The sequence below is a fragment of the Zonotrichia leucophrys genome, chromosome 9 (assembly GCF_028769735.1).
Source record: "Zonotrichia leucophrys gambelii isolate GWCS_2022_RI chromosome 9, RI_Zleu_2.0, whole genome shotgun sequence".
NCBI lineage: Eukaryota > Metazoa > Chordata > Aves > Passeriformes > Passerellidae > Zonotrichia > Zonotrichia leucophrys.
In genome coordinates, this window is record NC_088179.1 from 10,895,564 (window position 1) to 10,920,089 (window position 24,526).

General features: G+C 39.5%; 2 protein-coding genes across 2 annotated transcripts in view; both read right to left on the reverse strand.

Annotated features, from left to right (window-relative positions):
- Positions 1–23,063, reverse strand: GK5 (glycerol kinase 5). Its single transcript, XM_064720552.1, has 16 exons — positions 22,883–23,063; positions 21,727–21,820; positions 18,665–18,740; positions 18,155–18,248; positions 17,030–17,161; positions 15,938–16,013; positions 15,247–15,308; positions 15,086–15,159; positions 14,706–14,766; positions 13,470–13,596; positions 10,730–10,834; positions 8,311–8,396; positions 7,393–7,496; positions 6,031–6,090; positions 3,711–3,844; positions 1–2,622 (listed from the first exon to the last, which is right to left on the reverse strand). The coding sequence occupies exons 1-16, from the start codon at positions 23,012–23,014 to the stop codon at positions 2,486–2,488; spliced, it is 1,554 nt and encodes a 517-aa protein (XP_064576622.1). The 5' UTR covers positions 23,015–23,063; the 3' UTR covers positions 1–2,485.
- Positions 21,770–24,526, reverse strand: part of XRN1 (5'-3' exoribonuclease 1) — a 41,631-nt gene continuing 38,874 nt past the window's right edge. Inside the window, exons 46-47 of the transcript XR_010441313.1 lie at positions 24,062–24,166; positions 21,770–21,820 (exon numbers count right to left, since the gene is read on the reverse strand). The gene's annotated coding sequence lies outside the window, so the exon portion shown is untranslated. The remainder of the gene's footprint in view (positions 21,821–24,061; positions 24,167–24,526) is intronic.

Here is a 24,526-nt window from a genome sequence, read left to right on the forward strand (position 1 = left end):
CAGCACAGCACCTGTAAAAATATATCCAAAGCTTATTACAAATCCATCAATTAATCGGTACCACTTTTAGATAACATCACATTAAGGACTTCCTGGGAAGATAACTCAATTTTTCTTGTAAAAGATAAGCAAAAGACTTTGATCAGTAATCAAATTTCTTCAAAATGTCAGTTTGTCTGCTCAGTCCTTGGGCAACTTCATGTCACAAGCAGTGGCAAATGCTCTGATCTCCAAAGGGTGGTCCATCATGGGAGGCTTCCAGACACCCCTCTGTTTCAAAGCTTTCCTCCCTACTTTGAACCTCTCCACAACAGAACTCACAGCTCTGCAGGCCATTTGAAAAGTTCAACTGGTAAATACACCAAGGCCTTTCCACATCCTTAATTTGTAGTGAAGTTTCTCTCCTGTAAATTTGAGGCTAGTGAAAGGAAAACAGCTTAAATTCCTGCTCCAAATGAAACAGTGACAGTGGTAAAATGTTTATCCAGAGTGTGTCCTCTAGGATACCACCTGGAGCTAGCGGAATATATCATGTGTTGGGTATCTTCTCTCTCTAGCTGTGCCATGTCCAGGGTGAAAACCACCACCACATGAAGGTGAAGCATCAGGCACATGGTGCAGAGCTGCCTCCAGCAGAGTGATCTGAACAGGATCAGGTTCAGCTCCTGTCAGAGCTGTCTGGGACACTGCAGCACTGCCTGCTCAGCCCAGCTAAACCTCCAGGCTATCAGGAGAACCTAAGTCAAGGAGCCTTCCACAAAAGGGCAGTAGGTGATCAAAGGCAGATGTTGATGAAACTAAACTCCCTGAGAAGTAAGAACAAAATGTAGAATAGCAGTGACTGAGGCACAAACTTCTGCCGGGAGAGCCAGACTTAAAGCCTTCCTTCTTGGCCTTGGAGAGAGAACCTTCTTGCTAATGAGCATTTTCTTTAGCAGTGACTTTGTGATGGCAGAGCAAAATCCCAAGCTGAATAGAGGTGTTAAAGCAAAACAATTGTTTTACATATCCTGTAACTGCAGAATCTTACCTTACAGCAGGAGGAGGAGTGGAGGGAATCACTTTGAGGGACTTAATGCTGGAGTCTTGGCACTACAGCCTGGCATATTACTAGAAATCAGCAGACACACTTGCTTCTGTGCTTCATTCAAGGATTCACATTAGAGAAGGTTAAGGAGAATTGGAAAGATACCCAGAGAAAAGAAAATTGCCAAGATGTAGCACAGGTTGAAGGGCAGAATGTAACAGAAGAACAAGAAAAATGGCACGTTAAGCTAAGGCTGACAAGTAAATGAGATGGAGGCTGAACACAGCTAGAGGAGATGCTCCAACTCAGGGTACATGGTTGAAGGAAACTAAGGAAATGGTGTCTGATTTGACCTTCTGTGTACCAGCACAAGAAAATGAATTATAGTTCTTCAGCCCTGTTTCAATGATGTTAAATCTGTAAACATTTCTTATCTCCAGTGTCTATGGAATACAAATCACGCACAGCTTGAGCTTGATATTATCTGAAATTAAAATGTTTAATCATTTTACATTTTGGAAGCTGATTTACACATAACCCTGAGAAAATTACAATAATTTAGTATTAGAAATAAGCAATTATATAAGAATAATTAACTACACATTTCTTTAATTATATTTTATTTGTTTAAAAAATACAAAAGTAATTTATAGCTTCAAAAATAGACTTTTTACTCCCTTTTAGCTATTAATAATAGGATTTAAAAATGGCCTTGAAGATACTAACAGTACAGATATTTACCAGTTAGAATACCTGGAACTAGTTTTAATGTATCTGTGCTGGCCACTCCAGATAAAATCACTTTTGGTCTTTATAAAATTTTTAAAAATTGAGCTACAAGCTAGCTACAAAGTATCAGCTACAAAAATCCTGGATTTTTTAAATGGAGTGTTAAAAGCCTATTTGCTTTTGTATTTCATCTTGATCTAGTGCACAAAAAATGTGATCACAGCGCCCAGTGTCAACCAAAAGGTGGTAACAGGCTACTGCCAAACAATGTCTTTGTACACAATTGAATTCCTCACAACCCAGCCCCAACAATCATGTTGTTTCTTAGCAATGCCTAGGGGAGTCAATGTGCCTTTTAGCCTTCCTGGATGATGAACACAAGCAAGATTTTAAAGATCTGAAGGGAGGGGAGCTGCTCAGTGAAAAACCCATCCCAGTTGGAACAGCCCATGGGCAGTACATGGTAGGATTTGAGCAGCTGGGCCACCCAAAGGAGGTCACTGAAGGGACACAAATGCTGCAGCTGGACCACAGCTGCCACAGGGATGATGGGACGGTTCAGTACAGTATGGTAAATAATCCAGCAGCAGGGGGGGAACTGAAATACCACACGACTTATAATACACCATCACAAATTTCAGTTATGGTTTTTTACTGTCCTGTTCATGTCAAGATGTTATAAAATATGATTAAACTGCCTTAATTCTTCTAAAATTAAAATACAAATTTCTACCGGTGTGGTGAGTGTTTCATTGCTTGCAGCCATGCATCCATAGCAGGTCTGTATTCCTCTGAATCCTTTTGGGGCTCAAACACTGCTTCTACTTGCCTCAGCTTCTTCAGTTGTTTTTTGTCTGTCCAAAATCCTATAAACAGAAAATTCATTCTCCAGCTCAACTCCAAATATGTTATTTTTGAGTTGTTTTAATCTAAGAGATCCAAAGCAGAAACACAGTAAGAAATAATGACAACTTTTCTTTTTACTCTACCAGCAACTTTCTCAGAGGGAAGCATAATTTTAATATTGTGAAAATCCTTTCCAGTAGGATCCACTTGTTTGGAATCCTGACAACAGCGCATCTGCTTAACTGGGATGGTTTCCAAAGAACAGCTCTGGTACACTGAAGCTCCTTTAGGTTTCATCCACAAAGTGCTTTTGGTTGCAGGTCCTTCTCAATGAAGAAGGGCCACAGAAACCAAGACTTAGTTGCTTTCCTACACTCTTCAAAATTGTATCAATAGCAAGAAGCAGCTGGTGTTACAGATTCCTATCAATTGATGTTATTAAATCATTCTTGTCTATCAAGGATCTCAACTTTCTTGCACTGTTAATTGCTGAATAAGTCTTATCGAAGCACAAAGTTTTTACCTTCATTTGCATTATTTACAGATCAAAGCACTTCAACAAAAACATGTTTTGTAGGTGCATATTAAGCAAAACTGTCAACAGTTTATAGCTTTCAGTCTGGTTAACAATATGAAACAATTCTGTGCGAGTAGAGCTGTTTTTCCTGTTAATAATTAATTTTGTACTTCCATCTCTGTGAGAGCCTCAGAGGATAAAGGCAGTGCTCACAGAGCACAGGACGCAGCCTCAGTGGGATGACAGAGCTGCAGGTGAGCACGGTGGCTCCCTGGCCACAGGGTCCTTCCCCAGCCAGCAGCACTCAGGCAGCACCAGTATGGGAATGGACATGGAATTTCTGAGTCAAGGAAGAGGAGGCAGCAAAGACAGGGTTCACCCTTCTTCTCTAGCAATACATCCTTCTAATGGTACTGTACAGAGAAACATAAACACCATTTACCTTAAATTCCTACCAAAATAGCTAAAGTAATCCTTTGGGGGGGATTTACAATTATTTGAAGTTATGCCCATTTTTGTCTGATCTCTTTTCTACTGTGTTTACAACATGCATTATATAGGGGGAAAAAAGCCTTTTTAATGTCTACGTACCTGAAGCAAGGCCTGCTAGAAAAGCTGCACCAAGACTAGACATTTCTGTGTTTGCAGGTTTTTCTATTTTCTTATTAATTAAATCTGATGTCATCTGCATGACAAAACTATTATTACTGACACCTCCATCAGCTCTACAGGGAGAAGGGAAGAAGTAGTTAAAAAAATGTGTTAAGTGCTTTTTGCCAGCATTTCAGAAAACAACGTTTGGTATTTCACACTTATGCATAAATCTTCCTGTCACTCATGCACAAATGCATTTCCACTTTATGGGTAAATTTAGAGGACAGAACAAGGTGCCAAAAAAAGAAAAAAGAAGTTTATAAACTTGGGAGAGGAATGGTAGGCAAACAGGGACACAGGACTCTATCAAAAGCTCTCAAAGTTCTGTCTTTTAAAACTATGCATCATCTTGGCTGAAATATTAGGGTTTATAACAGATCCTTTACACAGTTACCACCACAATATGACAACATCAAACAAACCTTTCATGTGTTCTCAGATCTGGAAAAGTACAGTTTTCCTCAATACCAAATCTTTGTATTAGTTACCTAAATGCCTTCACAGTTGCTTCTTTCTAAGAGGAAGTTCAGAATGAGGCTTCCATCTGTCTATTTTCCTGCTTTGAGACCAATTTAATGGGGAAAACAAGAACTTATCAGTGCTGGTCTTTAATCATCTGAGATTTTGAAGTAATTACTCTTGCAAATGAAATAACTCTAACAAAATGCCATCTTTGAAATATCCTAGATAGATTCATTATGCTCCTGTACTCCAGTACCAGCCATGTATGGAGCTGCTGTTCTATCAAATGTGGTGCAGAGAAGACCTCTAGTGTTTATTGCTATAGAAAGTGCTAGGTAATAAAACTCTTTAGTTATAGGACATGTGGATTAAGACTGAGGGCTCCTTCTCTGAGCTTTCCTTGATGGTGTTGAGACAAGCAAAGAGAAGTAACAGAAACCTGTTGAGGACTAATCAAAACAACACCCAGAAATCAGGAAGGAACAAGGAATACAGAAAAACAGCCAAAAAAGAAATTAATGAGTTTATGGGATAAAAGCAACAACAAAAAAAACAAAGGTAATTGATAGATGCAAAAGATGTGTGGACATAAGGATGGCAGAGCAGTTTGCAACCCTACTGAGAACCCCACACACATAAAGAGTGCGTCTCATTATGTTTTAATATTTAATCCACAAGCTAAATTGCTACTGCTTTTAGTTAAGTAATACAGACACTATATAAAACTGCAATTTTATATCCATGAATAAAAAATAACATGATCATACAATTTAAGGTTTATATTGCAAGGTAAATGGAATCAGAATTCTAATGCTCCCTAGTTTGTATTTCCGTAATTCCCATATTTTAAGAGTTTGCACTTTTAATGTGACTTTTCAATTTTTTGATGCAATTTTCTATGTTAAAAAGCCTCCTAAGTAATCAAAGTTCTGGTACTTTTCATCTTTTTATTAAACCCCTAATCCTGGCTGTTTTTTCACCTTTGCCTTCTCTCTCCCAATATGCAATGGAAAGCAGAAACTTTTTTCTCCTCCCACTTCTGTATTCTTGCTTTTTTCCCTCTGAGAGCCTGATTGTGACATGCCTTCCTTGCAGAGGCACAGGAGGGATGGGAACGCTCCCCTCTGCTCCTGACTGCAGCGCCATGCTGACCCCTGGCTGCCCGAGGAAGGAATTTTGTTGCAGAGCTTTCTGAGCCTCAGAGGGCTGGAGCTCAGAGAAATTGGTGTGCTCAGAGAAGGTCCCTACCAAAATGTGAAATGTGGTCTTCCAGCAATGTTTAATTCAGCTAAATGTGCAAGCATTTTCTAGGGATTACAGTTGCCTCACTAAATTTGATATAGTTCTTCAAAGAGTAAAGCAAAACTGATGTCTAAAACTAATCTCTCTCTTTCCCTCACAAATAGAACTAGTTTTAAACAATGTCTTCAAAAATTGTCTGTAAAAAACCCAGCACAGAAAATGTCAGTATGAAAGAATGATGACAAAGGGTAGAATGACCTTTGTGGTAGGCATTGCTATATGCACTGTAGTGCTACCTGAAAACATGGATATGCTTTCTTTTTAATTTCTGTTTTAATAATTAGAGCAATTCATTACTCCCCCACTAACAATCACCAATGCCAATAGCTGTGGGTACACTCTACTGCTGCTTAAGTTACATTAACATTTGAATTAGAAATCATCTACTTCTAAATAGCAGAATTTTTACAGTAACAGAAAATGCATAATAAAGTTCAAACCTGTTTCAAATCAAACTCTCACATATTGAATTTAAAAGTTCCGGGGAACTCACCGAATAGTTCGAAGAGGAATGTGCACCTTTCTCACAATGATATCATAAAGCAGTTTGTTCCTTTAAAAAATATTTAGTTGAATTAAACATTATATATCCCATAAGGTGTTTTCAATGTCTACATAGCCAGAAAATAAATGCAAGGCAAGAAAGGCCTCAGTTCTATTAGAATTGCTGCAATAGCTGAAAATTTCTAGAATGCATAAATTAAAAACCCAAACCCACTGAAACTGAATTTTGGTCTTTGTCACTGTTACAAAGGCAAAGTATGGCTAAATCACGGCCCATTCTATAGCAAGTCACTGTAGCAGGTTCATTTTCCCCACTGAAAGTTACCGATAGGTTTCTAGAGATGCAACTGTTGATGTGTAACAAGTGGCTTAGAGTGAGGAAAGTAGGCCAACAGTGCTAATTGGAGTTTATCCAGTTATTCTCTAAGGGGAATATCTGAAGCTCCAAGCTGACTTTTTCCAGAAACCATTTCATTTAATGGGAGAAAATCCAAACACAAAGGATCTCTGCTTTTTTCCTAGCTATTTGTATGCAAATAGACAAATTCTTAACATCCTTTTCAAGACACCCATATGTTAGTTCAGAAATTACTGCATCTCATGTAATGTTCAGGCTTATAATGCAGAAGGAAAATCCATTAGAAACCAGCTGCAGCAATTCAGAATGCTGTCCTGCTCCAGACTCTTTTCTGAGCTCTTTGCAGGAGATTTTTAAGCCCAAAGTGATGCTTCTAAGGCATCAAAAGCAAAGCTGTTGACTCCATGGAAGGAATCAATCAGTGCTCCCTGAGTGGCCACAGCACAGTGTGAGCCAGGCTCAGTCCATGCTGGGGGATGGCAAAGCAGTGACGTACTGATGTGGCATCAGCAGTGACATCTTCAGCCTTCACAGATCTGGAAGCTGCTGTCCATTCACATCTTTTAAAACTTTTAAGAGGCCTATTACTTTGTTTTATAAGACACCAAAATTTCAAACTTTAAACAAAAGCTGATATAAAACTTTCAGCTTCAAGGATACTTTAAACACAGCTGGAGAGGACTACAGTTTCTGACAAAACACTGTCAGGTGAGGAAGGACAAACTTAAAACAGAAAACACTTTCAAAACATGCAAAAAACAACATTATTTAAGAATCTCTATATGGTTACCTAATGACAAAAACTCTAAACTAACAAATATACAAAAATTTATTTGTAAAGTGTTAAAAAAAAGGGAAGCAGCTAAAACTCCTTTCCAGTGTAACAGTAGTGTATTGTACAAACTGCAAAAGTCCATGTATTCATTTAACACTGCTGATCTAAATAAAAGCAAAGATAAGAAAATAGAAGCCAGATTATTTAGCAAGCAATACCTGAAAGCTATAGATTCCAATATAGCTCGAACAAGGTGGTTCCTGTTAGTGGAAGGTTTCAGCCCCATAAAAGAGGCACATAAATATGGGTCATCCCCAGAAACCTGCAGAAAAGATGTCACCATGAATTCAGTGAATAATTTTTGTAGGCTTTTGTGAAAGAAGCAAAAGAGTAAGGAAAAAATAACTTACGACAATTATAGGCAGCATAGTGGAAGAAGAAAATTGAAAACAATATGTAAGAGGCATGTAGTGTTATTTCAGCTTACTCAGCAAACAGTTTAAATTGCTTCTTTCAAAGCAAAACATTTAAGTGACTACTTCCAAATCAAACAAACTAGAAAAGACTAATCCACACAATTTCCCTTTAAAATACATTTAAAATGTACACCAATTGTCTAGGACAGGGCACACTCATATTACTGATATTGCTGGTCTCCAACAAGATTTCACACACATCCCCTCCTGAACTCCTGAAAAAAAGATGAATTGACTTTCAAAACTAATACTGGAAAGGACAATAATACTTTTTATTGATGTATACTACAGCCTGTTATCAGTGACACTGAAGGAAGCTGGGCTATCTGGAGAATAAATAAAATTCTTTGCTCTGTTCCATTAGCATACAGAACTTCGACAAAGGTAAGGTAAAGATGTTAAGGTTCTTCATAAAACCCACTAGTCCTGGGAATGATCAAGCTGAGCTTGGTTAACTCAAACTTTCAGCAACACACTGAGATGAGCTCATACCACTGAAGCCAAACAGTTACTAAGACTTCTAACAGAGAAATCTCTTATTCTGAGCTTGATCATTCCCAGGGAAGTGATAAGATGTAAATTATTACCTTTAAAATATAAAAAATAATTTTTAATTGGGTTATTAAAATATAATCTTGATTTTATTAATAATACTTTTACCTGCAACCCTGGAATGAAACAAACACCTTGAGAATCAGCGGTACTCTGTGCCATTTCTGCTGTTTCATCTACATTGGTGAAAAGTTCTGTAAAGATACACAGGTGGTAGGATGTTATTATTTCCTTCAATTTCTTCATTTTGTCTCACTAAGAGAAAAACATCTAGAGTCAGACTACTCCTTTTAAATATTTTCAAACTACATGTTTTAAGGGAGCCAATCTCTTCTCTATTTCATGTCCACCAGTCACATCAATAATCCAAAACTCAGATTATTGAATCCCAAATTCAGATGAAGACTAAACTCAAAAGGATTCTCTCCTATCTGCTGTGCTGTAGCCTTTTTATCTTCAAGACATAAATGGGAATTAAGAATGATAATGGCACCAAAGAGTGCTAAATCCTTAGATTTATAGAACATATTTTCCCCCATGTTGTTACTGTCAGTCCAACCACCTAACAACTACAGAGAAAGTTCTTAATACCCATATTTTATCAGCACTCTTAGTATCTTTACAAGTGACACATAAGGTAATACATCACCTCTTATCACAATAATGCCTCTTGGATAAACACTGCTTTTATTCTCTGTCCAGCCAGATGACTCCTTTCATAACTCTACAGACATTTCTTTTTAGCTTGTTCTTCACCCACATGAAACTCTTGTACTAACATCCCTCTTCCACAGTTTTAAGAAATGATGTCCTTATGTGGCCACATAACATGATTTTACATAAAATTAGAGGTCTTCTGTACATGAGAGATACTGCTTTTTCTTGTCTAAAAAACATGAATTTTCCAATTAAAGGTAAAATAGTTTAATCTAGCTCAATTTACCTTTGAAAAGCCCATCTTGGTAATTTATCAGGACTTTCAATTTACCTTTATAACCTTTATGAATTTGTGGGAAAACTATGGATTCTACTGTGCTCAGACTAATAAATCTAAATCACATTTTTTTCTTCTTGATGTCTTTGCTATTATTGAATAATACACATAGTACCTCTATGCCAGGACCGAAAATCAAAAATCAACTAAGACTGACTTCATGCTGAAATTCCACAAACTACTACTTCTTAAAAATTCTTAGAACTTACAGGATTCTACTAAAAGAAGTCCACTAAACTAAGTTGGCCTTGCTGCAGAAATTACTATTTCCAAACCTTTACCACTATTGTGTCATCTTCATCCATGCTGGGCCTCACCACCCTATTGAGGCCATTAGCTTACCTTGTGTTTTGGCCCAATTCCTTCTGTAGAGCTAAAGTTTTTCCATTCTCTAAAGCTGATAAAAGTTTCTGAATTCTGCTTCTCTGCAACAATATTTTCAGAAAATAAAGGCCTTACTTGTTACAGAGTTTAAAGCAGCCTGCCTTTCATTTATCCCATCTCAAACTTCCCCCCCTTTTTTTTCCTACGGTAGCAAGTGTAGGTCATGATCATTGTTCTACTGACTAGCTAAAAATCCTTTCTACTTCTGCATATACCAATAACATCCATTTTAAGTACAGATAAGTTCCATATGGATAATTACCCATTTTAATTTGGAATCTGAAGTAGCAAGCTTATATATTTGTAGCACTGACACTGGAGTCTGCAGCACAGAACTGTGTACTGAACTGAGTCACCTCCTCCAAAGCCTAGTGGCTTTACTCTCTAGGCTTAGTCAAACGTTGGATGAAGATGTGAGGACCAATCTGAGTCACACTTAACCCTTAGGGGCACAGACCAGAGCACATAGATGTACACATGCATCTAAAGCTTCAAGAAAAGTGGAATCTTGTGGTGAGGAAAACCCTTCCCAGACAGTCCAAAGTTTGAGACATTAATCACTTTTTTCTCATCCTAGTAAAAAATATCCTAAGTTTCTAAGTACATCAAGTAAATTTTGAAGTTCAAATTAGAATACTGAGAACAGTTGTTCCATGAACAATCAGTAGATTTGAGCATCACCTACTACAGAGCTGGTATTTTCATAGTCTGTCATTACACTGGAATGCAAAACCTTTCATTACAAAATAGTAACAGCCAAAAGGCACATTACTTCCACATGAAGCAACAGTTACTTGCAAAGCTCTTCATGTTATTTTCATATAAATCAAACCTGTTATTAGCTATGAGATGTACAGCTCAAGCCCTCTCAAAAGCAAGCGAGGAGTAAAATGTTTCAGGAAAATAAAAGGCTAGTTAGGTAGGATGGTCTGAGGTAGAGACTGAAGATGATTGTGCAAACCCAACTCCCTGCAGCAAACACCCTCAGCAGAGTGCCTACTCAAAAGACTGTGCATTTCTGCTGTCCAAAGCATGAAGATTACTTCCTTCTCTTATGAATAATAAATCAAATCCAGTAACACAACTATGAACCCATAAAACAGCTTAAGCAGTTATATATTTTACCCTCTATAAAATGACAGAAGTTACCTATATCCAGAGCCCATTTTATGGCAGTGCCAACGTCTGATATGGAGCCTTCAGTTAAATAAACAACTTCTTCCCCAATCTTCCAACCGATCAGTGGATAAAGACCTTCATTATTTTCCAGGAAACAAAACATTCAGTTAAAATAAATGTTTCTAGATGAACATATACAAACATTCCTCACAATAAACCCACCTAGAAAATGTCAATTTCTTTGTAGAATTCAAACTAAAGAAGTCACTGGTAGAGGTTAAATATACTGTTTAAAACTTTAGTGATGGGATAACAAGAGAACAGAGTAACAGGTTGTTAGACCAACGTTAACTTAAAAAATTGCTATCAAATTGCCAAAAAACACCTTTAAACTGAAGATCTATCTGTGCCTTTTATTTTTTATATAAGAAATTGTGCATACTAAAAATTTATCAGTGTTTTTCTATTTAAGTCCATCCAACTTTCCCCAAGGGTTTCTAAAAAGGAAGAGTGTTCTCCCCCAAAAGATAAAGCGTGAGGGCTTGTCTCTCAGATGGGAAACACAAAACTGAAACAGATATATACACACAAAAAAAGTAACACAAACTTGGAGTGCAGATCTTATTCACAGAAGAGGATGAAAGTGATGTACTTTTAAATTCCCTGTTTAATATGCAATGCTTCCTCAAACAGAAAACAAAAAACAAGTTTCACCTGCACTTCAGCTAGAGAATTGGCTTTTCAGGTCACTAGATAAGAACCCCAGTAGTCAGTGGTCACTGCAACAACCTCACCCGATCAGGCACAGTGACTGTTGGAGTAAAGTAAGGGCACATACTTAATGGAGACCTGCTGAGGACTCAGAGATCATGGAAAATGCAACAAAGGTAAACAAGTCCCATTGTACCTTTACAAGGACCAGAAAAGCACCACAAGGATCTAGGGGCTCTCTCTGCTTTCTCAAAGTGACTTTGCTGATATCTGTGTTCCTCACAGAATCATCTCCAGCTTGCTTGCCTGTGTCCAAATGAGTTGTGTGGGAGTCCCAGTGCAATTGCAGGAACTTTTGTTAGTACTGGGGCACTCAGGTGCTCACAATATAAAACAATTAGCAGCACTGATTAAAGTCTGTATTTGTCTCTTGAAAGGGGATTGTGTATGTATATATATATATATATATATGTATATATAAAACTGCAGATCATCCTGGTGCAGGTGTCCTTTGAAATCTTTACTTCTTACTAAAAGTAAAGCCACAAAGAAAAAAGCCCAAAAAATTAATTGAGCTGAAGATCCTAAAGAAAAGCAGCTAATTAGGGACAGAGACATCCATCCATCATGTGGCCTCCCTAAAGATGCTCCACCAGAGTCTCTAGCAGGGTAACATAACCCTACCTCTAGGGAAGGGATCCCCATGACACTTGGCATGACCAGAGGTATTAAGAACCCTCAGACTACCAGAGGTAGCTCTAAACCTATACAACATGATTCCATCACTGAATTGTGAGACAGGCTGCTCTTAAAGGAACTACTTTATTTTTCTTTTTTTTTAAACTGTTGTATGTAGGAGCTAAATGTAGACCAGGAACTAGAACAGCAGCTAATGAATAGCTTGCACAAGGATGCTGCAGGGATTCATCTTGCAGTCTTAAATACATATGTCAGCTTTAAAGATTGAACACATTACATTTCATGCCCAGGGCACTGAGAAAGGCAGGCACTTAACTTGTCCCACTAACCATACCCCACAACAGCCAGAGAACTTAGGAAAAATAATTTTAACAAAAGTAACAGCCTAAAGCAGTAAAAGTTTCACAGCACTGCCTTAGATGTTAACTCCTATCAGAATACAATAGCTAAATCAAAAAGCTTTACAGCAAGTTTTTTGCTATTACATTTTAACAGACTACATATGTATTATTTCCTAAGTACAAATATCATAATAATGACATAATTAATTAGCATTAAAAGCATTTGTATTCATAGGGAATTCAATGCCTATGCTATTCAGTTCTGACACATCTCATGTATTTGCCAAGGTCCTTCAAGACTTGAGCTGGTGAAATTCTCTTTATCACGCTGCTGTCCTCCTCCCCAGCCTCACTCCATTTTAAGCAGTAGACATCCTGAAATTAGTAACTCTTTAAAAATATGACAGACAGAGAGAGACTGTGTAGGCAAATTTACTTCAGGGTCATCTTCAGTGTTTGCTCTCCTGACAAATAGCTATCTCTGACAAATTACTTGACAGACCACAGATGTTCAGAATGACAAAGTTTTAAACACTAGAAACACACTGAGGAGCCCATTTTAAAAGAAAACTTATAACTTCTGATCCTGCATTAGCTCATTGCATGTGCTTCAATGCTTAAGGGCTCAAGGGGAAGAACTTGCAATGACTCACTGCAACATTGTGATGTGAGAAGCCAGAGTACCAATCCCTTTTTTCTCCTATCCTGTACAATACTGCTATAAAGAACAGGTGAAGGAAAAAAAGCCAGGAGGGATGCAGGTAGCAGATATAATTAATAATGATGCTAATTAAGTTCTCTTCCTGAGAAGCTTACTTTAGGATAACCAAAATTTACACTACTAATTTAATCTTTCCACAGTCTTCTCTTCTGAAGGAACTCTCAAGCTGTTTTTGAACACTTCTAGACCTAAGGAAAAGCACAGCTCTGTGCTATTCTTTTGTGTATCCTCAGCAGTAGCAGCTATCAAGGAACAGCAGAAAGAATAAAATCCCCTGAAACCAAAACTTCAGTCTTACTTCCCCGTGCTGCAAAGAGATGCTCTCCAGTATTGACATTCCAGAAGCCACCTGTTCCCATTGTCAGTTTAACATCTCCTGGGTGAAAGCAGCATTCTCCAAACATGGCTGACTGCTGATCAGCTACCTGTCAATCCAACAAAAACAGAGGGACAAGTTAGCTACCCACCACCAACCTGCAATGCTGGGTTTGAAAATATCTCTGCAAACACTCTGGAGTTCTGAATACAAGTGACCACTCAGGAACTGAGCACTCAGAGAGGACTCATTTACAATTTCTTAAGCATTTGCAGGCCATTATAACAGTCAGTTTTATCACTGGCATCAAATTACACCAAGTTTCACAGTGTGAAGTATCTGAAGGACTCCTTGCAACACTGAAAAACATTATGGAAACAAAAGAAGCATTTTGTGGTTTAATATTTAAGAAGGATAAACGAGGCAGTTGCAATCCCAAGAAGCAGAACAGAGTAGCTTGGCCTGAATTCCTTTTTCTCCAAATAGAAAGTTGAAGTATTGAGGTCTTGCCTTCTTTTCTCCTTGATACCCCTCCTGTACCAAATTATTCCATGCTCCATTTTTCAACCATGATTATGGTTATTAAATATTTTTACTTATGTTTTTGCATTGGTGAAACAGTAAATTTACAGCTATATTTAGTGCACAGTCCTTTAAAACAAGACAAATTTATGTTAGCTAGGGGACATTTTTTTCATTTAGCTCAATTCAAGCAGATTTTGCTCCAAATCATCACTTTAGGTTTTCTTATCCAAATTCTAACTACTGAGGAAAGAACATGTTATTTGCCATTAATTTTTAGCAAAAAATAAAAAAGGCATAGAAGGTACCACAAGTGGATCTATTAGCAAATACTCTTACAGTAGTTTGGTCTCAGTGAAGTCAAGCCAGAATGGACTCCTGCATAACTTTGTACAGAACAACTGATTTTAAGCCAGACACACACATTACCAGAGCTTAGAGTCCTACATTCAGAATTTAATCATTTGGCCACACAACCTGAGTGGACCTCAACCTCCAGAAATCCCTTTTTGTTCCTTTCTCCTTCTTCTCCCTAAGGTTGCAGACTGGGTTTTTGGAGAAAAATTCAACCATCAATTCTATTATAGCTAAATCACAGAGAACCAATAGAGAATATTAATGAAAGAAGCAAGTACTAAATCAAAGCCAAATAAACAGAATATAAACACACAGATGTAAGAAAATATTTTCACTTACCACTGCCATTATTGGAATAGGTACCCCAAATATTTCAGAGTCAGTTGATCCGAAGTTGAAGCTTAAAACAAATTACATTAAAATGACCTTTTTGTAAAAATGAAATCTAGGTACATACAGATTGGGTCTGGGTCACACATAAAAGGTAATGCTACTGACTTATTTTAAGCAAAGCATTAAAACTATTACTTTAAGAAACATAGTAAAAAAGTTTTGGACTTCATATACTTATAAGGTATAACTACATGTAAAAATATTTTTTGTGTACGTGTGTATTATTTGGCCTGTGCAGAATATTTAGTATATAATAATTAATCACAATTAATTTAGCAATTAATTTAACAGTTATAATATTCTTTTAATTATGTCTTCATAGTTACCTTGTGTCTCTCACTGGTGGATAAATAGACACTGGAATAGAAAGTAGATTACACAAAGTGGGATTCCAACATTTCTGAAATGAAATGGAAAAAGTAAAAACATTAGGAAGCATCTGAGAAGCACAATAAATAGCAGAGACATTCTTTGGGACAGCACATACCGTAAAGGGCTCAAAAATGCCTGTGGAACTGGCATTTGAGTAATCTGTAGCATACACAGAACCTAGCATGAAAACAGAGAACAAAGAAAGATTTTTAGACATCCAAATATTTAAGATATTTCATGGGAGTCAATGAGATATTTGACTCCCATGAAATATAAATCAAGTGTGAATGAGCAAAATCATAGTGATACAATGAGCACAGAGATTTTACCAGCTGCTCACTACACTGGGCACACATTCATTACCTTGTTTCCTCTCATGAACCTGTCTAGAACAGCCACCAGCACCACACCAACTGCATCACAGTCAGAATGTGACTCCTCAGGCATTCGTACTCAGAATTGAAACTTGTAATTCTTCCACATTTTTAACAATTCTTTGTTCTTCTGCTTTCACAGGTACTTTTCTTCAATCAACACCAATTAGCTCTGTTAGTTCTCTTTAAATTTTATACTCTTAGAAGGTTGATTACACTGAATAAATATTTCCCTTCCAACAGGCCCAAAGAATAATTTATTCAGAAGTTCTTTTTGTAACAGGAAATACATTACAATTTTTATTGAATATACAAAAGCACAAATTGCAAAAAAGTATCTGAATTCTAGTATATATAAATGACAAGTAATGAACATAATTTCTTAGATTCCAGTGTGTTTTACTGATATTTAAGAGGAACTGTAATGTTCACCTTTAGTCAATCTATACAGTAACCACGTGTCAACCGTTCCAAAGCAGCAGTTGTTTTTTCTGGCAGCTTCTTCAGCCTGGGAAAAAATATATGAACAAAAATTACAACTGGGTATAATAACAGAAGAATATTTATTGATTTCTTTTATTATTGTCTTCATGATAAATCAGAATGTCCTCAGAAAATAAGTCTCTGATTGTAAACTCTTCTTCTAAAAAGGCTGAGTTGGCTATTTAACTAAAATTATCCTACAAGTTCATGCTCCTAACAGAAAATAAGAACACTTTTTTACAGCTGTTTCTAAGGAAATAAAAGCAATTGATCTTCTACTGAAGGGGCATCATAGCCTTATGAAAAGAAACTTACAGTTACAATTGTAACAGTGGTGAAAGAGTGGTAGTTAAAGAAAACAAGGTCCTGCATGGTGAGTATTAGAGCAATGAATATAGCAACACATAGATCAGGGCTCATTAGTGCACTAGGTTAATCCAGCACAACTTATTCCACATGCATTTTCCAGTTCACCAAAATGCAAAATGAATTGTGCAGTATGGTGTTATTTGTGAAACTGCAAAACACTCTGGAGTAATGCAGAGTGGAAAGGGAAGAGGTCTCACTGAAAATAAGTAAAATCATCATGCAAAACCAGAGGGCAAACAGCTTTAAAACAAAGTACAATCACTAACTGTATAAATGTATCAAGTGAAATAAGATGATTTTATTATGTTTCTTATGTATGAAGAAAGCTTTTTACTACTACGCATTTCCAGAGTGAGAGGGAGAATCTGTACAAATGTAAGTTACTATTTAGTTGGACAGGCTTTGAACATTAACAAAGAAAAAATCCTTTCTGCTTCTTCTGAGAAGAACGAGCAAGACAAAACTGAAGCAATTACAGCCAATAGTCACAGAGTCATGGAATGGCCTGGACTGGAAGGGACCTTAAAGAGTTCCAACTCCACAGCCATGAGCAGGGACATGTTCCACTAAACCAGGTCACTCAAAGCCCATCCAGCCTGGCCCTGAACACCTCCAAGTCACAAGCCATCATAATGACTTAAGAAACCTATTGCTTTTCCCTTTCCAGCTTACCTCATGTATGTTTTTAAAGACCCATGACAATTTCATAGAAGCTTGATGTGTTGAAAAAGTAAGAAAACTGGGTGCCAAAAATCGATCATTCCCAGTCAAGAAATGAAGCACTGTAAAAATAACATGGATTACCTGTTTCAAAAGAAAACAGTTGCTTAATTTTTAATCTTGCCCTTTAAAGGTTACTGATCAATTACCTTTAAAGGATGACAACACAGATGAAAGCTACTGACATTACATTCAGAAAGCTAAAACTCCTTTAGAGGATCCCTGAGCAGGATTATATAAGGATGTTCATATCAACAGACAGCCTTCCTGCAACACACAGCACAGGAAAGAGCAGCTGCTCTAAGCAAGGCTGCCTGAGCACCGTCTGCTGGAGCACTGACAGCCACTGCTCTGCCCTGCCAACACTGGTCACCTCTGTGAGCACCATGCACGATGTGGATGGCAGCATTACACACTGTTATTCCAGGGCAAGTTCTCTTACAGCTGACAGGCTCAATCATGACTTAATCGATTTACCAAAATTTAATCATTAATCAAGTTTTCACAAAAGAAGTAACTGGCAAACCCAAGAATTTAATTTCTTATTGTGACTGTGCTGGTTAGTTTCCATTTAAGAGGAAAACTAACTTCTGGTTTTGGACTCGGCGCAAATCTTTCTCTTCTAAAGGTATGAAGCACAAGCCACAAACAGCATAAAATGTATCACCTATAGATAATCAGAGCAAAGGGTACATGAAAAAAACAAGCCAAGAAACCAAAATTCCAAACCACTTCCATCCAGACCTAACTACATCCACAATCCATGCAGTAGTGGTGTCAACATGCCACGTTTTAATATAATGGACTAAAAAGTAACAAAATGAGCCTTAGACCTACAGGTATCTTTTTCCATAATAATTACTTTAGGCTACCAGTACTGCACTTTATTTCTTGGAACTATCTTCCATGCCAATATTACTCAGTGAAATGTTCATTGCTCAGTTAAATGATGGCTACAGCACATCACATCACCATGTGAACAGGACACTTGCAGTATTCCATATAGTGCCCTTACTTGTCATAAGAGTTAAACAGATGTAATATATCCAAGCAGTATCTAGATTAATGCAGTTTTACCTTCAGCAGAAGGGAGTTATTCCAGGAATTCACAAGTTCAGCACTTCTTAAGTCTTGCCAACTTATGAAATTATGAAAAGGTTTCCCTGTCCTCCTGAAAAACAGTATTTGAACGATTAAAGCCAGAGAACACAAATTGCCCAAAACATTCAACATTATGCACCATTTCCAATCAGGACAATAAACTAGGTTAGTTCCTATAATAACTGCATATCCTCCTGGTGGATTTGAGGAATTATTAAATCAGCATACAGACATTTGGAGTGTCAGACTTCTCACCAGAATTAAAAAAACATATGCATTCACCTCTTCCAATGCATAAAGAACAAAAAGGCCACACAGTCACGATCTGTTCTGAACAGCTCTAAGGTGTGGCTGTGCAAGCACAAGAGAACATGAGTGACTTGACAAGTTTTACTTTTGAGTTCAACACATCTACAGCCTGCTGCCATCCAGTCTATGAATACAAATGAATACAAATTCATTTTAAAGAATACACAACATAAATACTTGTGCCATGTGATGAAAGTTCCTCTCTGGGTGGAGATGCCAAGACCAGCAATTTGCCTCATGTGAAGTCCTGCAGCTAAAAACCAAAAATAAATTACAGTCACAAAAAAAGAATTTATTTGGAGAAGCAAAGAAAAATATTACTTCTTCAGTATAACTGTAAAACCTATGGAATACTTAGGAAAGTAATTTATGAGAAAAAAGTTTATGAGAAGAGAATATAAATCGCTACAAATAGTTCAACTAAGTGTTAAAGGCAGTGAAACGTTAGAGAGCTCTGAGTCAGACAATTGATTCCAAAGCAGATAAACAAACCTACGTATTTTGCAAAAGCAGTTGTGGCACACAGACCCTTTCCACCCTCTGAAAGGCCTGCTGATACTTTATATGAACAATCCCAGAGACAGGCAGGCAGATGACACATGTCCACATAATCCATTAAAATGTGTATTTCACATGGATGAATGTGAACAAAAGGCCCAATTAAAGGCTCTTTACAGACTTAGGGAAAGAATTTCTATAAAGAAACAAAACTAGATTGATCCTGCAGGCAGCAAATAGATAAATATGAATACATCATAACTTTTTGCATCACTCTGATGACATGTATCACTTTAAATATTTCTTAAGCAACGTTTAAAAAATTCCTAAGAAAGAACTTGCTCAATCAGGTACCACTGAATGCAACAAAGTATACTTTAAAGTCAGAAGTACAAAAATGTACACGCCAATTTTGCTGTAAACCTTACCTTCAAATAACTGTTACAGAACATTTTTTCTAATGTAAGTGTAAATAACTGAATATGTCCATAGCTATTTTCAAAGCAACTCTGGTCAGCTTGCTAATTACCTCCAGCCATACTTACAGAAGCAAAATTACATCAAGAAAATACACATTAAAAAATTTCCACTTAAATGACAGACTACCCACCCTGTCCTAAGTACTGTTACTCTGAAGGGCTCTCAATCCAGCTCCTTGAACAAATCCCAGGTTAAGTAGGTCCTGCTCATTTGTGTTCTCATGTTAATTTTCACGTGCAAAGTTGCTCATTTGTGTGAGCATGTACTGCAGACTCTACACCCAGCACACTGCAGTGACAATTACAGAAGGGGTTTCACAGAGAAAGGGCACATCTGTGCTGCCCAACTCTACCTGTGCTTCTGCACCTGCCCTTACACTGGCTCCCTGCATTCCTGCCAGCAGTGCTATCAGTTCCTCAATCAGATGGGAATTAAACCAGTGCTTTCGCAAGGCAACCTGCTCCACCTGCCTGCTGGTAGCAGGAGGGTACAGGAGGGGGACCTGGGAGTGGGTGGCCTGAGAACAGCACTATTTCTTTGTCAGGCAAAGGCAGAGCTTTCAAGCACTTTCACAGCTCACTAAGGACTGCTGGCATGTGTTACTCCTTCCCATCTCCACAATCTGCACGGTCCCACCACTTTCCCTGTGTCAGCTATCATACTCCAGACACCCACGTAAGTGGAGCTAACTTCCATTACAGACAAAAACAAACCTAAAGACAAACATGGGTATTTTCCAGTTAAGCTGCCTTTTGGATGGAGTGCCACAGGAAGAGACAGAGTTGAGACCATGCAGCCAGATGTTTCCACCTTCAGGTGGTACTGAACTGCAGCAGCTCATCCACACGTGCATGGAATCACGTTTAGCTCCACAAGCTCTGCAAACCCAAGTGTCACTGTGCTCCTTCTGCTTCCAGACACTCATTCCTGCCCCTGCTACCACACCCTTGCTTGCGTCACCACAAACACTGCTGAAGCTCTGCTGGCATAAACAACCCGACAGTGATTCCACTCAGGAAGCTGCCCTGCTCTAGGACACCTCTGTAAAAAAGGGGTGGCACTGTTTCTTTTGACAGCACTGTGAGTTATGCTTACTTACACACCCACTTAAAAATGACTTGCCAACAATGGGTGCAGCTTGGCCACAAGGAAATCTTCCCTTTTTAAAACTAGCTGAAAAGTCTTGCTTCCCGACTTTTCCCACAGAATGGAAATGAAGGAAGACAGGAAGGTCTTTGGGGGTTGAGGTGGCATTGCTGTTCTTGTGGCCAAATAGTTGTGGCTGCTGACAGAACAAACCAAGAGCCCAAAATAATCAGCTTCAGTTTACACCTGGTGATATTTACTTTCCCTGTTCCTTAGGCAGCCTTCCAAAGGAAGGGACAAGCAGTTTTGCCATGAGCCAAGTCTGAAGGCAGAGCAACACTGGAGATCAAGCAAGAAGGGCTGAACAGGAGGAACTGAATGACTTGAATGAAAGAGTGCAATGTGCACACACAGGCCAAGGAGGCTGGGGCACTGTGGGAAAGCAACCTGTCCAGTTGACAGGTTCACAGCATCAACATGGCACAGGTGATCCAGGATGGATAGCAGAACACTGGAGGTAGATTAACACAAAAGCTGTGAGAGCTGTAGAGAGCAAGAGCTAGGTTAGAGCAGCATCCAGAAAAGCAGGGGGGAAAACCCATCAGAGGTTTGTCAGAAAAAGGAGTTATATGTATTTAGTGTGTGGAGCACTAGGAATTTGTAGGCTAAAGTACAAATAGAAAAGAACAGTGATACAGGATAGGACAGTAAGAATCACTTAAAGTTTGAATGGGAAAAGGAGGAATATCAGGTTGCAATCGAGTGAGCCCAGCTCTGCAGCATCCTGCATTCATTCTCACTCATACAAAGTGGTGGTAGAACAATGGGGCACTGGAAGGGGAACAAGCCAGCTCTCTGTTCCTGCACAGAGGCATCTGGAGGAACAGACACTGGGGAAGGATGCATATACAAAAAGCTGGAGCCACAAAGTGCTGGCACTGATGCATAAATCAAGTATTTACATTGCTTCTACTTCAATTCTAATCTGGCCCCAATGAAAGGAAAAAGGTAATTGATGAACCCTAATTTACGTAATGATTGAATAGGCCTTAAAACATGTTATAGTCCTGTGCCCAGTGATGATTTTCAGTACCAGCTAAAAATAGTTTTATTATCCAAGTAACTAAATTTACTAATTTTTATAAATAAATAATTTCTCAAATTTAAGCCCTTACCTTGTACAGCCTCTTTTATTACACCAATAAATTGACTCCATAGCACTTCAGGATCTAATTCAACCCATCCAGGACGAGGATAAAGTGATTCTACCTGTTTGGGAAACACAAATAGCTTTATTATGATCCCTAGACATCAGCAAACACATTTGGCTTTGGGTTGTTTTGTTTTGTTCTTCATTTTGTGAATCTCCTGTAAGAGTAGAAACAACAGTGTACTTTTAAAACATTGTTGAACGTGGGTGTGTGATCTCCAGAAGACCTCCTCTGTTCCGGGGCAATAAAGAAGCTCAAACCCCTTGAAATAAGGAAGTCCCAACCTCTTGGAAAAAAGGAACCTGTAAAACCCCTTCCAGAGCTGCAAAAAGGAAAGCAGGTGTCTCAGAAAGCCGTTTCTGCTGCATTGCTTAATTCTGACGTCGGTGCCTCTGAGCTTCTCAGTGGCAGCACAGCAGAGCAGGGATCACCTGTCAGACCAGCTTCCAGCACCAGGGAGGGTCAGCTCCACCGAGAGCACCCCCTTCCATCTCCGAAATCCATCAGACTTCTTACACTTCTCCTCGCTGCGAGATCTTCATTGCAATAGGTAACAGTAAAAAAAGTTAATTCTGGAGATCGCCCTGATCCTAAAATCACAAGCACTACTAACCAAAAGCAGCCTAAAATTTACGTTCTAAAGTTGACACTTCTTCACATAGCGCTGTTACATGATGGGACGCGTGAAAACGTAAATCCTATGCAAATCTCAGCTATGCCCTACTAACAACAGTGGTTTTGTTCAGACAGATTAGTCGATGAGCAACCGAAGGTAAGGTAACCGGGAAGGGTGGGAGGGGGTGAGCGCCGAAGTAACGGGGTGAGAGCTACGGCGGTCCCGCGGGGGTCGGGGTTTGTGAGTTTCCTTTCACCCCTCGGGAGGCGGAGCCGCTCCTGTCCGCCCTGCCCCAGGGGATGCCCGCGCACCGGGAAAAGCCGAGCTGGCTGAGAGCCTGCGAACGCCGAGCCCCGACGGGCACCCCCCCGGGTCGGAAGCGCTCGGGGCACAGCGAGCACGCTCGGCCCCGCCCGGCTCCCGAGACAGGTGCTGCCCCCGGCTGCTCCCGCCGCTCGGCCCCGCTCCGGACCGGGGCGCGCCCCGCAACCCGCCCGCACTCACCTTCCTGTGGCTGGAACCCCTGACGGCGGCCGACCGGTCGTAGACGTGGCACTTCACCACCGTGCTGCCCACGTCCACCCCCAGCACGTACCGCGCGGCGGCGGCCCCGCTGTCGGGCTGCCCGCACGGCATCGCCCGGCGCGGCCCGGCGCGGAGCGCGGAGTGAGGGCGGCCGAGCGGCCGCGCCCGCCACAGGCGGCCGGGGGCGGGCGCTGTGCGGCCTATGGGCGCGGGCAGGCAGCGGGGCCGCCGCGCGGGCAGGTGGCGCCGCCGGGGGCGGCCGGGCAGGCCGCGGCCTGGGAGCAGCGCGGGCGGTGCGGCCCCGCCCGCCGCGCCCTCACCGGCCAGGGGGGCCGGCCCCGGCCCCGGGATCCCACAGACACAGCAAGAACACGAAAGCGGAGCCTCGCGTTTAGTCTGTGCAGTCTCTACAAAAATCTGCCACATGCACGCAAAAAAGGGCTTTTAGTTAAACACCAAGTGTTACGGGCTTTGCCACATTCAGCCCCGAGCGCCGCGGGCAGAGATGCCCACGGTGCGATGTTGACCCCCGTGATCAGTGCCTGACCCCAACTTCTCCTTACCCTAAACGAGATATGTTTTCCCCTGGGATTCGTCACTGAAGGCACTGAGTATCCATGAACAAATTACGCATAATTACACAAAGTCATGAGCTGCAGCAATTCACTGATGCCATCAGTTTGCTTTATAGAGGGAACAGCATCTAAAACTACTGCTGAAAGTACTACTGTTAGTGACAGAAATGTTCCCATATTGCCCTTGATGGGTAATTTTTAAATTATTAAAAATTATTCTTATTAAAAATAATTTCTAAAATTTTAGGTGGGTAATTTTCAAACAGAAACAACCAGAAATATTAACAGTAAACCAATAAAATTCAAAATGCTCAACCCCAAACCAGTACTAGTAGAGTTTCGTTTTAACTCAAATGTAATCAGAAGAACTAGTCAATTAGTTTAAACTCATTTAATTAGAGCAGAAAAAGCAAAAAAAAAAAAAACACATTGAAAATATTTCCCCCTTGCACTTCTGGTTAGGCCCCTCTTAGAAAAAAGCTGCAGTATGAACAGTATTCTGTGAGATAAGTCTGGCATTACTGGATCTTTAAACCAGGAATACTACTGACAGTGAAAGCCACAGTAAGAAGAGGCTTCTCACCTCACATGGGCAGTCGCAGAGGTCACTGGGACAAAGGTGCAGATCACGAGGACGTCAAGACACATGAAAGAGAAAGCCAAGGAACAAGCGCTTTACATCCCCTCCCTAAGGAACAACACATTACAAAATCACAATCTCTTTGAATTTTTGTTCTCTTTGACTATCTCTTGACATACAGCCAATAGATGTATGTCAGAAAGGTACCGAGTACTTCATATTCTGACGAAGAGTACTTTCCTTCAAGCTAATTTATCAAAACTAACAGCATAATAATAATAATTACTTAGAACTTCTAATGAAAGCTACCTCAATAGGATTCAACATGTGTAACTGGTATAAAAGGCTAAAATCTCTACAAACATTCAAAAATTAAGAAGCCTTAAGAAAAAAAGGCATCTAGGTATCCTTTGTGCTTTTACAGTATCAATACAAGCAGGGCCTGCCTCACTGCAAGATTAAGCAAAA

Coding starts and splice junctions, on each gene's coding strand:
- GK5 (XM_064720552.1), bottom strand. CDS start 23,014: ATGCCGTGCGGGCAGCCCGACAGCGGGGCCGCCGCCGCGCGGTACGTG. Junction 18,249..18,664: donor ACTTTCATCACATGGCACAA/GTATTTATGTTG, acceptor ACTGTTTTTCAG/GAGGACAGGGAAACCTTTTC. Junction 8,397..10,729: donor AAAATGGGCTCTGGATATAG/GTAACTTCTGTC, acceptor GTATCTTTACAG/AACTTTTCACCAATGTAGAT.